Below are 15,142 nucleotides of genomic sequence, written 5' to 3' on the forward strand. Positions count from 1 at the left end.
TTTCTTGCTGGTTGTATTTTTTTTTTTTAAATTAATGCATTTTATAAAGGTTGATTTTATTTGTTTTGATTTTACATCTTATTTGTTTAATTAAAAAGATTTAAGAAAAAGAGTGAGTGATGACCATTGCAAGTGTGATAAAGTGAATTGTGATCGAAGCTTATGGTGCCGGAATGGAATGACCGGAGAATTTTCAACAAATTCATTTAATAAAAATTATTATCCTAACCCTAAAATAATATTGAAATCTTATTTAATATTTCAACACATCTATTACATTTTGTATTAAAGTTCTTATATTTAAATTTATATTTGACAAGATTACTAATTTTTACAAAATGTAATACATGGGGTTCTTAAAGATATAACTTTTTTATTATTTAATATATAAAATTACATTTATTCAACCAATGTAATAAACGAGATTTTTAAATATATATTGTTTTATTATTTGATATATAAAATTGCATTTATACAACCCGTGTAATAAACGAGATTTTTAAAGATATATTTTTTATTATTTGGTATATAAAAATACATTTATTCAACCCGTGTAATACACGGGGGTCTAACCTAGTTTTCTATATAATAACCTAAAATTTCATAAAGTATAGTTTTTACCTATGTTAATATTTAGTGATCAAGAATATTAATTTAAATAGAATTTCGTCATAATGAATTACAAAAATCCAACAAATTCATTTTATTTTTATTTCATCTTATCAATTTTAAAGATTAAAGTAGAAATATATAACCTTTAAATTCTATGGGGAAGGTTCATTTAAGAAGAAATTTAATGTGAGAAGAAAAAGAAGAAAGGACATATTAGTAAATATTATTTCATTTATAACTTATATCATTAATTTTTCTCTCTTTAATTAATTAGTCAACTAATAATTAATTATCCTACATATTTTTTTTGAAAGGAAAATTTCATTAACAAGACGCCCGATGAGTCCTCAAAACAAGGACCAACGAGCCACAAAAAAAGATACATCAATCCAAGGGGTACAAATACCAACTAGACCATTCTATATCTTTCCATCTAGACCTATTACAAACCCAGAGGAAAGTCGTATATTTAATGGTCTCCACAATCTCGATCGGCTTCCGATACTTGCTATTAAAAATACGATTGTTACGCTCGATCCAAATAGCCCACAAGGTCGTGTAAATAATACCTCTTAAGATACCTCTAGCCTTCTTATTCAGCGACTGGTTCTCCGGCATTTGTAAAACATCCGAAACATCAAACAGAATATTAGGGGCTAATCGACACCATACTTCAATCCTATTCCACACTTCATTCGAATACGAACAACCTGTGAAAAGATGACAAGCTGTTTCGGTACCAACCTGGCAGAAAGTGCAGCCTGAATAAAGAAGATTAACACCCCGTTTTATGAGATCAGTGTTAGTTGGGAGTCGGTTGAGAGCAGCTCGCCAAACCATGATCCTGCATTTGATCGGTACCCACACCTTCCAATTAAACTTCGGAATCTGTACAGCATCGTATGAACTAAGCAGCAGGCTTTTGGCCGATTTCACGCTGAAAACGCCGTCCCCATCAGGCTTCCAAATCCAATTATCTGGACCTCCCTTCCAATCGATGTCATGAATATCATTAAGAAGCTGAAATAGCTCAGTCATTTCGGCTTCGGAGCTGGGGTTCGAGTTCCATTCCCACTGTAAAGTTTTGATATTATTAACCATCTTGATTCGCTCCGACACTTTAACCCATTTATTTTTTTCAATCCTGAACAGGTTTGGGTAGACGAGTCTAAGTGGTTCATCACTTAACCAAGCATCACCCCAAAACGCTAAAGTCTTACCGTCCCCGAGTTTACCACTAAAGAAGGAGTTGAGCACCGACCCGTTTGACAGTTTCAGCTCTCCCACTTTCACAATATTCTTCCAGCACCCAGAATATGATGCGCTACAGGGAGAAGAGCCCACGGTCTACTTGCACCATGACAACCCATGATAATATTCTTCCACAAACAATTACCTTCTCTTTTGAATCTCTATGTCCACTTTAATAAAAGTGCGGTGTTGACATCTTGAAGTTTAACAACCCCTAAACCTCCTTTCTTTTTAGGCAAAGTGACAATATCCCATGCAACCCATGGAATCTTCTTCTCCTCGCTAGACCCCGCCCACAAAAAGCGACGCATAATAGACTCAATAGACTCGAGCACAGCCTTTGGAGCTTTGTATAGCGAGAGATAATAAACCGGAAGACTTTCTAACACCGATTTAATGAGGGTGAGACGGCCCCCTATCGAAAGCGACTTAGCTTTCCAAATGACAAGCCGGTTACGAATGACCTCCAAGACCGGGTCCCAACTCCGAATACGGGACATCTTAGCACCAACTTGGATACCAAGATATTTAAACGGAAAATCTCCATGCACACAACCAAGAAATCCCATCATGTCATCCACTTCGGGTTCCTCCGTGCCGATCCCATAAATATTCGACTTATGAAGATTAATACGAAGCCCCGAGTAGATATAAAAAATGCGAAGAATCCTTGCAATACTACGAATGTTATCCTTCGACCACTCACCTATGATAAGTTTGCCATCCGCATAGAATAGATGAGTAATGTCCACCTCGAAATATATCCTACACACTTCATAATTTATCCTACACAACTAGTACTTTATTCTATACTTTAAATTAAATTGTTTTTTTTAATTTGGAAAAAATATATATTTTGAAAAGGAGTTACAAATTTAATTTAGTTAGTTATTAAATGGTAAGAATATAAATTAATGATTTATGTAAGTTTTTCAATATACCCTTATATTAAATTTAAATACATATATTAAATAAAGTAAAATGAAGCATTCTTATTGCTTGAAACTTCTTGTTTTTTCTTCTTACAAAAAAATTCTTCTCATTTGAACCCTCCACTAAATTCCATTATCAACAAAGAAACCTTTAAATTCCATTATGAACAAAGAAACCTTTAAACATAAGCAAAGCTCCAACAAGAAGATGTTGGCGTTTATGGCCAATCAAATGGCCCAAGTCATACCGAACATCGTTAGCAAGATCCAAGCTAGCTCAAGCCCTAACGTCTTGGTCGACTGCAAGGTCGATCCTCCCAAAACTGCCTTTAACTATAAGCAATTCATCGCGTGTAGCCCCGCATCTTTCAGGGCCATGATGATGGAGCTACCAAAATGCTCCAATGGTTTGACGATATCGAGGTCACATTCATCAATAGTGAATGTCCCGATCATCTCTAAACCTGCAATGCCACCAGTGTCTTAAATCGAGAACAATCTGTGACAATCCGAGATTTCAAGGTCTTTCCCATGCACTCGATGACTTCACAAACCTGTCTTTACAATTCGATGCACGTGGTGTTATGCGTAGTTTGCTTGAATGACTAATGTTTTATGATTGGTTATTAAATGTTTATGTGTAGTGTTGGGTTGCTTTTATGAATGAGTATGTTTGGTTATTAAAGTATTGTGTTAAACAAGTTTCTTTGTCACAAGTACATCTTGACGAAAGTTAGGAGTTTCGCCATATGTGACCTCGACGAAAGTTGGATCTTTCGTCGAGACTGGTCTTTCGTCATAGCGGGCCTCGGCCCAATATATTTCGTGGCCCAACTGATGATATTTATAAAACCCTCACAACTGTAAGACGTAACTAGAAACCCTAAAAAATCTTTCTTCCTCTCCTTGTTGTGCGATGACATTCGTGAGTCTTGAGGCCTTCATCCCTATCGGAATTAATCCTGTTCGTATCATCGGTTAGTGTCCTTTCACTAATGGTGTGTTATAATTCTAAGGTTGCTTTGTTATGTTTCTGTGTGATTAGGGTCTGTAGATGATTGTGTTTAACTTGGTAATGATAATCTGATTGACATAAGAATGTTATTGATTATATTGAAATCGTGACTGAACATACTCATGATGACTTAGGGATTCATGATGGAAACTGGTGATTCCGAATAGGTAATCGGCCTTAATCAACGCATGTTATCATGTGTGGATCTATATTGATGTATATCATTGTTATCAGCGTTAATATTTAGGTTTATTGATTGTGATGATAGACAATGATTAAGATTGTTATGAAATTGTCAATGATTAAGATTGATGTGAACTTGGTAATGAAACTGTCATTTGATCCTGTAATCATGCTATAACTGATGATTCTGTGGCCACGAAACTGTGCTAGTGTTTTGTCATAATGGACCCCGACAAAAGTTAGATGTTTTGTCAACTAGGGTGTTGACGAAAGTTGGGAGTTTCGCCATTGGGGATGCCGACGAAAGAGGGGACTTTCGTCAGTGGAGGACTTTCGTCGGAAGGGCTATTCACCGAGGGGAAGACTGTTGGGCTTTGGTAGAAAGCCCAGCTAACTATTATATGCTATTTCATGTTGTAAGTGTTGTATCCTATTACATGATTGTAACTGTTGTGTGCTATTACATGTTGTGCATGGGATGTGGGCATGTATAGGACAGGGTGTTGGATATATGATAATTGGTGATCCTGTGCTAGATGCAAATTGTATATGAAAACGTGATTTATTATGTGCATGTACGTGACTAGTTTGAGTTCGTAACTAATGATGATTGGTAACCACGATAGGGTTTGGGGTTGACCAACTGGACGGGTAATTTAACATACCGAGCAAACCAAGGTGAGTTCATTCCTCTTGAGCATGCGTCCCGGTGGTTGGGACAGTCTTTGGGTATCCCTGAGAGGGATTGGCTTTGGGTAAATCATGGGTATTCCTGCGAGGAATATGTCTTTTGGGTAAATCTGGAATGTTGGATAATATACTCATCCTATCACCATTAAAGTCCATCCGTGTTGTTTGGTTACCTGAGAGGTAACAAGGTATTAGTTGGTAGCGCTACTTAGGTTTGGCACCCTCACCCCGTACCTGAGAGGACGGGTGTGAACTAATGACCTAGTCATGACCAATGCTTTAATAGGAGCATTGGAGAAAGGGCAAAGTAAATCAGGAGCCATCTTGTATTCGGGGTATTATCAACATTAAATTCAATGGATTAAACTAAACACTCGGTAACCAATGTTTTCGTAAAAATATGAACTCACCAGCGTTGTCTGATACACTTGTTGCATGCTCGCAGGTCGTTAGGTACTTTGGATGGGAACTTGCTATATGGATGGCTGGAATGGTCATTGGTCGCAGTGCTTGGTTACGCGTGTCTTGTTTACTGAATTCATATACATTGGGTTTTGAAACATTTAAACAATGAATTATTATTTGCTTCCGCTGTCACTATTTAACTTGGATTATATTCTAAGAACGTTTTATTTAATGAATGGAATTTAGTTAAACATATTATGGTTAGTTCAATGTGATTGGTGGCTAGATCCTGGTACGTCACACACCTAGCGGGGGTTACCGCATGTGGTATTTTGGGGGTGTGACACAATAGATTGGTGGACGAATTGTTGGACCGTTCTTTGACCCTAAAAGTCAGTCAGAGTAGCTCATCTTCATGTATGAAGGCGGAATCAACATATATGAAGTTAAAACAGCATATCCTTTCAATTCCTATCTTTTTATTGCTTTCTGATGAAATTTTGACAGAGTTTCGGCTCCCAAGCACACACATACACACCTTTTTCACTAATGAACCGCTCAGCCTATTTATAGAATTTCTGGTCCGCTCATAAGACATGCCAAATGAGCGGTCCAGAACACTTGACACAAAAGCGATCCAGAATAATGACATATAAGCGGTTCAGAACTAAGACACATGAGCGGTCCAAATCAATACGATGACACATAAGCGACCCTAACTCTATTTTATACAATATTTACACTTTGACCCCCTGTTGACCAATCTTGACTTCAGACTTTTTGTAGACGCAGTCAACAGACATTCCGTGCATCAACAGACTCCCCCTTGGATGTTGACGTAGTCTTTATCATCTTCAGATCCGTAGTCTTCAGTCTTAGTCTTTTCATCAACTCTGTCTATCTTCACAAGCATTCTTCACAGGTTTCAGTATTAACACCTGTCTCTAACTTCTATCTTCCCAATAGCTGTTGATCCAGACTCCCCCTTTCACAGACTCCCCCTCTCAGTATGCTGGAATCTTGAGATATCTGGTTCAAGCTTTGACAATTTGCCTCCGTTGGGAAATAATGTCCAAACCTGTTTCTCAACCAATAATCATTACAATCTAATCCTTTCTAACAATAAACACTAATTCAATCAGTTTTAGAACTCCACTCAAGTTTTCAAGTTTAAGTGAATGACCCTGAATACTTGATTAATCTACCAAATTCAATTTAATGACCCTGGTTGATCTGTTTGACGAATCACACTGATTTAGTAAAACAATTTACTAATTTTCTTTCTGAAAATAACAAGTATCAACTTAATGAACTTGTTTGTGACTTTGAAAACAATCAAACTTCCATCAATGTAAGCTCTCCTCATTCTTCAGCTCAGAATCTCCTGTATCTGCTTCATCTTTCTAGAATCCGACAATCAACTTTCTACTCTGTTTTGTCTAAAATAAAGCAGAAATAAAATCTTTTTGGATTTTAAAAAGATCTAAACTAAGAAATGAAATAACAGAAAACTTAAATTGCAGAAAATAAACTATTTACAAGTTTTATTTTTGGTGAGCGTGTCAGGGAATCATATCAGCTTTTCAGACAGATTACACGTACCGTTAAGCTATATTACATATTCAGACTTAAACAATTCACCTCGATTGTCGATATACTGATCCATCTTAAATTCTCACACAAACTTCAATCTATTCAGGATACTGTTTAAGTATTTTAAGAACTTAGATCAATTCATGTGTCCCACCTCTTGAACATACTCCCGTATCCAGAATCCCAATATTCAGTCTTACACGCAAGAATACTACAATGATGTCTGTACATAAATTAGGGGTTAAATGCGAGAACTGAGGGATCTCAGGTCAGAACTTCCCTTCAGCAGAGAGATATCAGCTTCGACTTAGAGGATCTTTTCAGCTACAACAACTGATTATCAATTTTATTGTCTAATCAGCTGAGGGCTTCATGCTATATTTCAAGCATTTTGGATAAAGTATTAGCCAAGGACTAGGTCAGAACTACCGTTCAGCAGAAGTCCCGGAATAATACCCCAGACATCATAGAGTATAACCACCTAGTATATCAGAATACGAGACCTTTCAAACGAGATTTCAGGAGTTACCTATATATCCAAGTAGTGTTCCCCACGAATTTCACAAGTTTGAAATTTTAGGTTTATATCCCGAATAAATCTACTAAATGTACGAAAACCTATCGACACATCGTTAGTAAGACTGTTTAACTCATGTTGTCTTTCCAAATCTTTAGCATACTGTAATTGTCTAACTGATGTACTATCATTTTCCCTATATACATAAGCTCTTTTTCAATTTTATCATGTTTTTGGATTTTTGCATTTTTTACTGTTTTTGTATTTTTCTCAAAATAAACTATGTACAACTATCTATCTCCCCCTAAATACCAAAACACGTAAAAAACCGACAAACCGTCGCAGATTGTTTCTCATCTTCATCCGCAACTGTAACATCTGTCAAAATCGGATATCCGAAACCCGACCCGGATTCGTTTTGTAAATTCGATTCAAACCAAAATAAATGAAAATGCGAATTTTTATATTTATTTATTACTTATGTTATTGTCGCAAATTAAGATAATTAATTTCGGTTTAAAAATAATCAATGTATAAAGTATATCCGTTACTTTCGTATAAATTATAGATAAAAATATTGTTAGTGTGGATTTATTGTTGTGACAATCTTGATATTATTAACTTGAGTACATGTACGTATGTATGCTTTCTCATGTTTACATTTTTCTTTCTACGTTAAACAAATAATAAAATATATATAGATAGATACTTGTAAGAAAATTTGAAATAATGACTGTCATTTTATTTTGACAAAGTAAATAACGAAGACTTCAATTAGACAATTGAAAAGGCATATTTATTGTCATTAATAGTATTTTAATAGTAATACGTTAAGGCAAAACCCATCATTTCGAAAATTCAATAAAAACAAATATACAATTTTTTTTTTGAAAGGATAAAACAAATATACAATAGTGAAGGAATTTAATCTAGATCGCTTGATATGCTTAACTAACCGAAAACGAATTTAAAGCTGGTACAATTATTATAAGTATTAGAGCTCATACGAACGGATAACTCAGTAATTATTTCTCTGAAGTCTTATCACAACCCCGCAACACCTTCGCACAACTTGCACACTTGTCGGAGACCCACCGGAGTAACCCGCAAGTCACCGGAGAATCCTGCAACTTGCCGAAGCTACGAGTCGCCGCCGGAGTTACGAAACATCGTCGGAACGACACACATCACCCACCTTTCCGTTTCACCACTACAAAACATCCGCACGTTGCCGGGATCCATTAAACACGCCGCCGGAGTTCGAAGTTTCGTCGGAGAAGCCCGAAGCCGAAGGTGATCACGCCACGCGTGTTCCGGTATATAATACTTTTCTTTTATCATTTGTTCCACGTTATTTTCATTGTGATATATTATTTTTTTTTATCTTAATAGTCGTCACCTGTGCACAAAAGAAATCAAATTGAAACTTTGAGTTTTAAGCAAACTGTATGTTCATATGTTGTATTTTAATGAAGAAGATGACACAGAAACAATGTTTGCAAAAATAAAAACCCATTTATTTCGAATCTGAACTTATAGTCCAGTGGTTGGGACCCTGTTCTGTGGCCTAGTGGTCGCGGGTTCGAGTCCGTGTCCGGGTTGTTTTGTCTGAAGTTTGTTGTTTTTATTTTAAACTCATTTTCCTTTTCATAAAAATCTTGACATATCAATAATAACAGTTCTTCTTTTTATTTATTTCTAATTCTTTTCTTTTATAACAAAACCTCTAATTAATAACATAAAAAGAACTATCAATTATACTACTTTTTATAACAACAAATTTCGTTAACGAGATAAAATATAATATATAAACTATTAATTTGTAAATCATAAATATTAGGATATATATTTAAACTTATAGTGATCGCCTCTCTTGTGGTATTCCATATCTAGGATAAACGCTTTTGTTCGTTCTCTTTGGATTTTCTCCATCTCCACTCGTACGTTACTTACAAGAAAACGCAACGCAATCAATGTGAGTATATATGACCCATTTTCTATTTTACACTTTTGGGTGTAGTATGCATTTCCTATATCAAAAACACTACGTTAACATTTTTGCACTATCTATCCACATTTCTTGTGAATCTATTTGAATCATGTTATTCATGTTATGCTAATGTTAAACATTTATGACTGTGTGTTCATTAACTTTGCAAGCCTCCCCTAACAATGGCAGCGCTGTAGGTTGAGAAACGCCCCTCCCATAATATTATGGGTATTGTTAGGATTTTTATTCTATGTTACCACCCTTTTAGGGTTAGGCTATGTTAATTGCGTTAAACTTTGGTTTCAACACATAGATTTCATTGTTACGAGTATAACTGTTAATATGAACTCATGTAGTCACGTGGATTTGAGCATGTTAAACTATTTCAAACATATTATACTATTATCAAACTTGTATACTCGCCAACATGTTTTGTTGACTTTATTTTAAATGCATACTGCAGGATGAGGAATCAAGATTTGAAGAAATGAATAGGATGGCCTAGAAACCCACTTTTGAAATAAGCTATGTTTGATGTTTGTTATTTCTTTTTCTATGACAACGTATGAAACTTTGCAATTTTAATAAATGAAACTTAATTATATTGTCACATTTAGTGTTATGATGTCTTTGAGCAGTTTGTACGTCTCATCCCGATGTTTCCGCCATCGGTTGGGGTGTGACAGCAACAGTACTCTCATCAACACTCACAACCCCATCCGACACCGAAAGCAATTTCATACCATTGAGTTTTAACAAATAAAGAAACCGATTTTTATCAAAAGTTTTGGTATGTAAATCAGCTTTTTGTTCGTCAGTGTGGATTTTCTCAATTCGTATCAACTTTTTCTCGAAGCAATCGCGAATAAAGTGATGACGAATCTCAATATGTTTAGTTTTAGTGTGATGTACTGGATTTTTAGTTATATTAATTGCGGCCTCATTATCAACAAACAGAGGTGTGTTAAGAAACTGCAAACCATAGTCGTGCATCTGTTGCTGTATCCACAGGATCTGAGAGCAGCAACTGCTAGCAGAAACATACTCCGCTTCACATGTAGATAACGCCACAGACGTTTGTTTCTTACACTGCCAGGTAACCAATCTGGAACCAAAGAACTGGCATCCTGCAGTTGTTGATTTCGCGTTGACTTTGCAGCATCCGAAATCTGAATCGGAATACCCTTTGAGTGTAAAATCGCCTTTGCGAGGATACCACAACCCCAATGTGGGTGTACCTTTCAAGTAACGTAAAATCCTCTTGACAATGATCATATGCGATGCTCTCGGGTTAGATTGATATCTTGCTGCGAGGCACGTTGGGTACATGATGTCAGGACGTGAAGCAGTTAGGTACATCAAAGAACCTATCATGGATCGATAAAGTGTCTCATCAACCCCGTCTCCGGTGAGATCTGGGTGAATCCCATGATTAGTCGCAAGTGGGGTAGCAGCTGGAGTAGAACTTGACATTCCAAATTTCTCCAGAATATCATGCACGTACTTCGTTTGATGAATGAAAATTCCCTCAGGAAGTTGTTCAACTTGTAATCCCAGAAAGAATTTCATCTCCCCCATTGATGACATTTCGAATTTCTGCTTCATCACCTGTTCGAAATCTTTGCATAATTTCTCATTTGTTGACCCAAAAATTATATCGTCCACATAAATTTGTACTATCAGAAGATGACCATCAACGACTTTAGTGAAGAGAGTGGCATCCACTTTTCCACGTATGAACTGGTTAGCGAGTAGGTGTTGAGACAAAGTCTCGTACCAGGCTCTCGGCGCCTGATGTAGACCATACAACGCTTTGTCCAGCAAATAAACTTTGTTCTTGTGGATTGGGTCAGTAAAGCCCGGTGGCTGACCAACATAAACCTCCTCTTTGACCTTCCCATAAAGAAACGCTGATTTAACATCTAACTGAAATACTTTGAAATTCTTCCAAGACGCAAATGCTAGGAAAATTCTGATAGCCTCTAGTCGTGCAACAGGAGCATAGACTTCGGTAAAATCAATCCCCTCCTGTTGACTAAAGCCCTGAACAACGAGTCGAGCTTTGTTCCTTACAACCACTCCTCTATCGTCCCGCTTACATTTGAAAACCCATTTTGTATTGATTTTCCTTTGACCATCCGGCAAATCAACCAACTTCCACACCCCCAACTTTTCAAACTGACTCAATTCTTCTTGCATCGCTATGACCCAAGAGTCTTCAATAAGCGCCTCTTTGTAAGTTCTTGGTTCTACCTGCGAGATAAAACAACTTAATGAAAATTCAGTTTGTAAAGGTGCTACTGTAGTATAAAAACATGTTAAGCCCTGGTCAATTTGACGTCTCGTGCGAACGCCCGATTGCAATTCTCCTATTATTAACTCCTCTGGATGATAAGAAAGAGTTCGCGGCATCACTTCGCTTGGAACTTCTACATTTCCCTCCAGATTAGTAACATTCTGCTCTGCATCTTGTTCACCAACTTGGTTTGTTTGACTTGATAACTGGATCTGCTCCCCCTCAAGGTCTGAATCACCATGGTCAAAAACTAGCATATTTTCAACTTCTTGATCATCATTCACCTCCGACTGATTACCAGGAGCAACTTCATCATCATGTTCACCAGCATTACTAGGACCTGCTTCATCGTCATTTGAAGTTTCCCGAGGTCTTCTAGAATACTCTGCTGGAAACCTGAGCTGCGACTCATACTCTCGCAAAATATCCAGCTCATCAAAGAAATCTTCTTCTTCCTCTGATTCTTCTTTCTTGTCAAACGAATCCCAAAGTTTGTCATAATGATAACGCCATGAATCACCAGGATTCTGTGGCGGCATAGTGTAACCTTGACATTCAACATTTGCTGCCTCAATAATCTGCTTGTCGCTTGGAATGAAAACGCGTCGCAAAGGACTTGAATAACCCACAAAGATTCCTTCAACGCTCTTCGGACCAAACTTTCCTTTAGGCTCTATCACCGTACAGGGTGACCTAAACGGTTCTAGATACTTCAAATTCGGCTTGCGTTTATTGAGTAGCTCAAAACACGTCTTGTTGAACTTCTTTACAGTAAGAACTCTGTTGAGAGTATAGCATGCAGCAGAAACAGCTTCAGCCCAGAAATTTATTGGTAATTTAGAATCTGCAAGCATCGTTCTGGCTGTCTCGATTAGCGTCCGGTTTTTGCGTTCTGCAACTCCATTCTGCTGCGGAGTGTACGGAGCACTAAACTCATGCAGTATACCTCTTTCGTCACAAAATTCTTCCATCTTACTGTTTTTGAATTCAGTACCATTATCACTGCGAATTCTACAGATCGACCTCTGGTACAGATTCTCAATTTTCTTAAACAATGCCATCAAGCTATCAAAAGTCTCATCTTTTGATTTCAAAAACATCACCCAAGAAAATCTGGAATAATCATCAGTCACGACCAAACAGTAGGAATCTCCTGTTATACTCTTGACATTCACTGGACCAAACAAATCCATGTGAAGTCTTTCCAAAGGTCTTGAAACTGAATTGACTTGCTTTGAGGGATGTGACTTCTTCTTTTGTTTGCCTTTAACACAACTTATGCACTCCCCTTCCAGATGAAAACCTTTAATATTCACTCCAGTAACCAAATCATTATGTACCAAGTGATTCATTTTCCTTAGGTGAATATGCCCCATCTTTCGGTGCCATAACCTTGACTCTTTCTCCGTTGCTCTGGACACAAAACAATGAGCCTGACCCGTGGTTGTAATAGCAACGCTCATGTCCAACACGTACAAATCGTTGACTCTTGGTGCCCTCATGATGATCCACTCTTCAGGTATCACAAATCCCGGTTTCAAGATCAAACATTCTTTGTCGGTGAAATGAGTAGTATATATCCTGTCACAGATCTGGGAGATACTCAGCAAGTTGTTCTCCAGCTCAGCGATGTAGTTAACTCTCTCAAACGTTATAATGCCATTTGACAATGTTCCTTCACCTATGATCCTTCCTCCTTGATTACCCACAAAACCCACATAACCACCATTAATGCTATTCACATCATACAGCAATGCGGTCTTCCCTGTCATATGCCTTGATGCTCCACTATCCATTATCCACCTGGATACAAGTTTTGGAAGATCCTGCACATAACAAATCATCATTTAAACAACTTCAAGAAAGATGCCGATTCATGCTTCGCAATCCAGGAAGCTCCGGCAATTCAAATTGTTTAGTCAAACATTGAGTCCACCCAGGCCTCATCAGCCTTAGGTGCAACCTTGACTCTCGTAATTTGAATTTTGAAATTTTCAGCCTTGAGAGGCGGAAAATTTGCATCATAATCAACAATAATTGGCTCTTCAGCCTTTTTCTCTTTAGAATTTGAAACTTTCTTCTCAACCTTTGATTCAGTTTTTGGTTTCCACACCTGTTGAGTTTCTGCAACCCTTTTATAAAATTTATCATTTTGAATTACCAATTTCTTTACGGGTTTAGTTTTTGCTTTTACGTTGTCGATTTTAACGTTTTTCTTCTCAACCACTTTCTTCTCAACATACATCGGTGCTTTACCCTTCACATCAACCTTCTTTTGTTGAACCTTCACAGCTTCAGTCCTAGACTTCACATATGTACACTTTCGTGCAATATGACCAACTTGTTCACATCTAAAACAAGTACGAGTATCAGCTACCCGACTCGTGCCTTCAGACTGAGCCTGCGAAGCTCTCTTCTCAAAAAATTCTTTGTTTGATTTTGAAAAAATTTCTTTTTCTTCATCAGCAAGTGAACTTGAACTGTTCACAAATTTTTTCTTTTCGACAAACCTCTTGTGTGAAACATTCTTTTTCTGAAACGATTTACCCCCCTGATAACCACCCGACCAATTGTTTCTGTTGTTATTGTAAAAACGCGGTGGATAACCAGTTTTCTTGTTGTAAACCCTGTCTATCTTTTGACTCAAATTGTTCACTGCTGACAACTCGACTTCAACAAGTGTGAAAACATTTGTCAATTTATTCATGTTAACATTCTCAATCGGAAACTCTGAATCCGAAAACAACTTATCCGAACCCATCATCTTGTACATGACAAGATCAGATTCATCATTTAAGTTGTTTTTGGACTTTTGCTTTGGAATGTATTTGTCTAGAAAACACCCATCCTCCTCAGAAGTGTCACAATCCGGTTTAAGCACTTTGTCTACCACACTTTTCACCACATCATTTTGGACACTTTCGTCATTGGAAGACATGAACATGACATCAATATTCTTAGGAAGTTGCACTTCACTTCCTTCCTCAAGTTCAACCAACCCAGATTCCTTTTTAGTGTAATTGTGCAAAATTGGCGGTGGAACTTTGTGAAACCCTACACCGGTACCATCTGAAAAAACATCCTCGCCAGCTTTGTTTTTTCCTATCGGTTTAGGAACAATATGCTGCAACACAAAGCTTGCAGAGTTATAACTGTTAAGTTTCAACTGAATTCGCTCATTCTCTATTTCAGCTTCTTGAACTTTAAGTTTCAATTTAGCGATCTCATCCAGTTGTTTATTAATTGATTCTTCTTTTATTCTCACCACAGCTCGCAAATGTTCTCTTTAAACGTTTTACCATTTCGTTCATCACTTTCTTTAACTGTGGTTTTGAGTTTTTCAAATTTTTCAGAAATTTTACGATTTTCAAGAATTAACTTTTCATTTTTAGTTTTAACCTTTTCATGATCAATTTTATCTTTTTCCATTTGAGAAGTTAACTCTTTGATTCGTTCAGTTGAAGCTTTCACAGTTTTGTCACGCCCGAGTATTTGATCCTCAACACTGCTGACCTTGGCTGTCAGGTTTTTAATTTTCTCATTGTTGAGGTACGTGACAGTACTACAGAAATTGCATTCTTTTGTGCAATTTTTGCAGTCAATGTTTCCATCAATCTTCTTACCTGACGCATTAGCTGACACATTTTGACTGACCTGA

At 37.0% G+C, this 15,142-nt stretch overlaps 1 protein-coding gene and 1 long non-coding RNA gene across 2 annotated transcripts; one reads left to right on the top strand and one right to left on the bottom strand.

Moving 5' to 3' along the window:
* Positions 1–996: 996 nt before the first annotated feature.
* On the bottom strand, positions 997–1,650 carry LOC110875455. Its single transcript, XM_022123652.2, has one exon. The coding sequence runs from the start codon at positions 1,648–1,650 to the stop codon at positions 997–999; it is 654 nt and encodes a 217-aa protein (XP_021979344.2).
* A 6,598-nt stretch (positions 1,651–8,248) lies between these two features.
* LOC110874197 lies at positions 8,249–9,760 on the top strand. Its single transcript, XR_002555728.2, has 3 exons — positions 8,249–8,514; positions 9,092–9,173; positions 9,652–9,760. It is a non-coding gene; the product is annotated as an uncharacterized LOC110874197 (long non-coding RNA).
* Positions 9,761–15,142: the final 5,382 nt, after the last annotated feature.

Source organism: Helianthus annuus, chromosome 9 (genome assembly GCF_002127325.2).
Source record: "Helianthus annuus cultivar XRQ/B chromosome 9, HanXRQr2.0-SUNRISE, whole genome shotgun sequence".
NCBI lineage: Eukaryota > Viridiplantae > Streptophyta > Magnoliopsida > Asterales > Asteraceae > Helianthus > Helianthus annuus.

Bases quoted from the DNA above. Each gene is read 5' to 3' on its own strand.
- LOC110875455 (XM_022123652.2), bottom strand. From the start codon at position 1,650: ATGACTGAGCTATTTCAGCTTCTTAATGATATTCATGACATCGATTGG.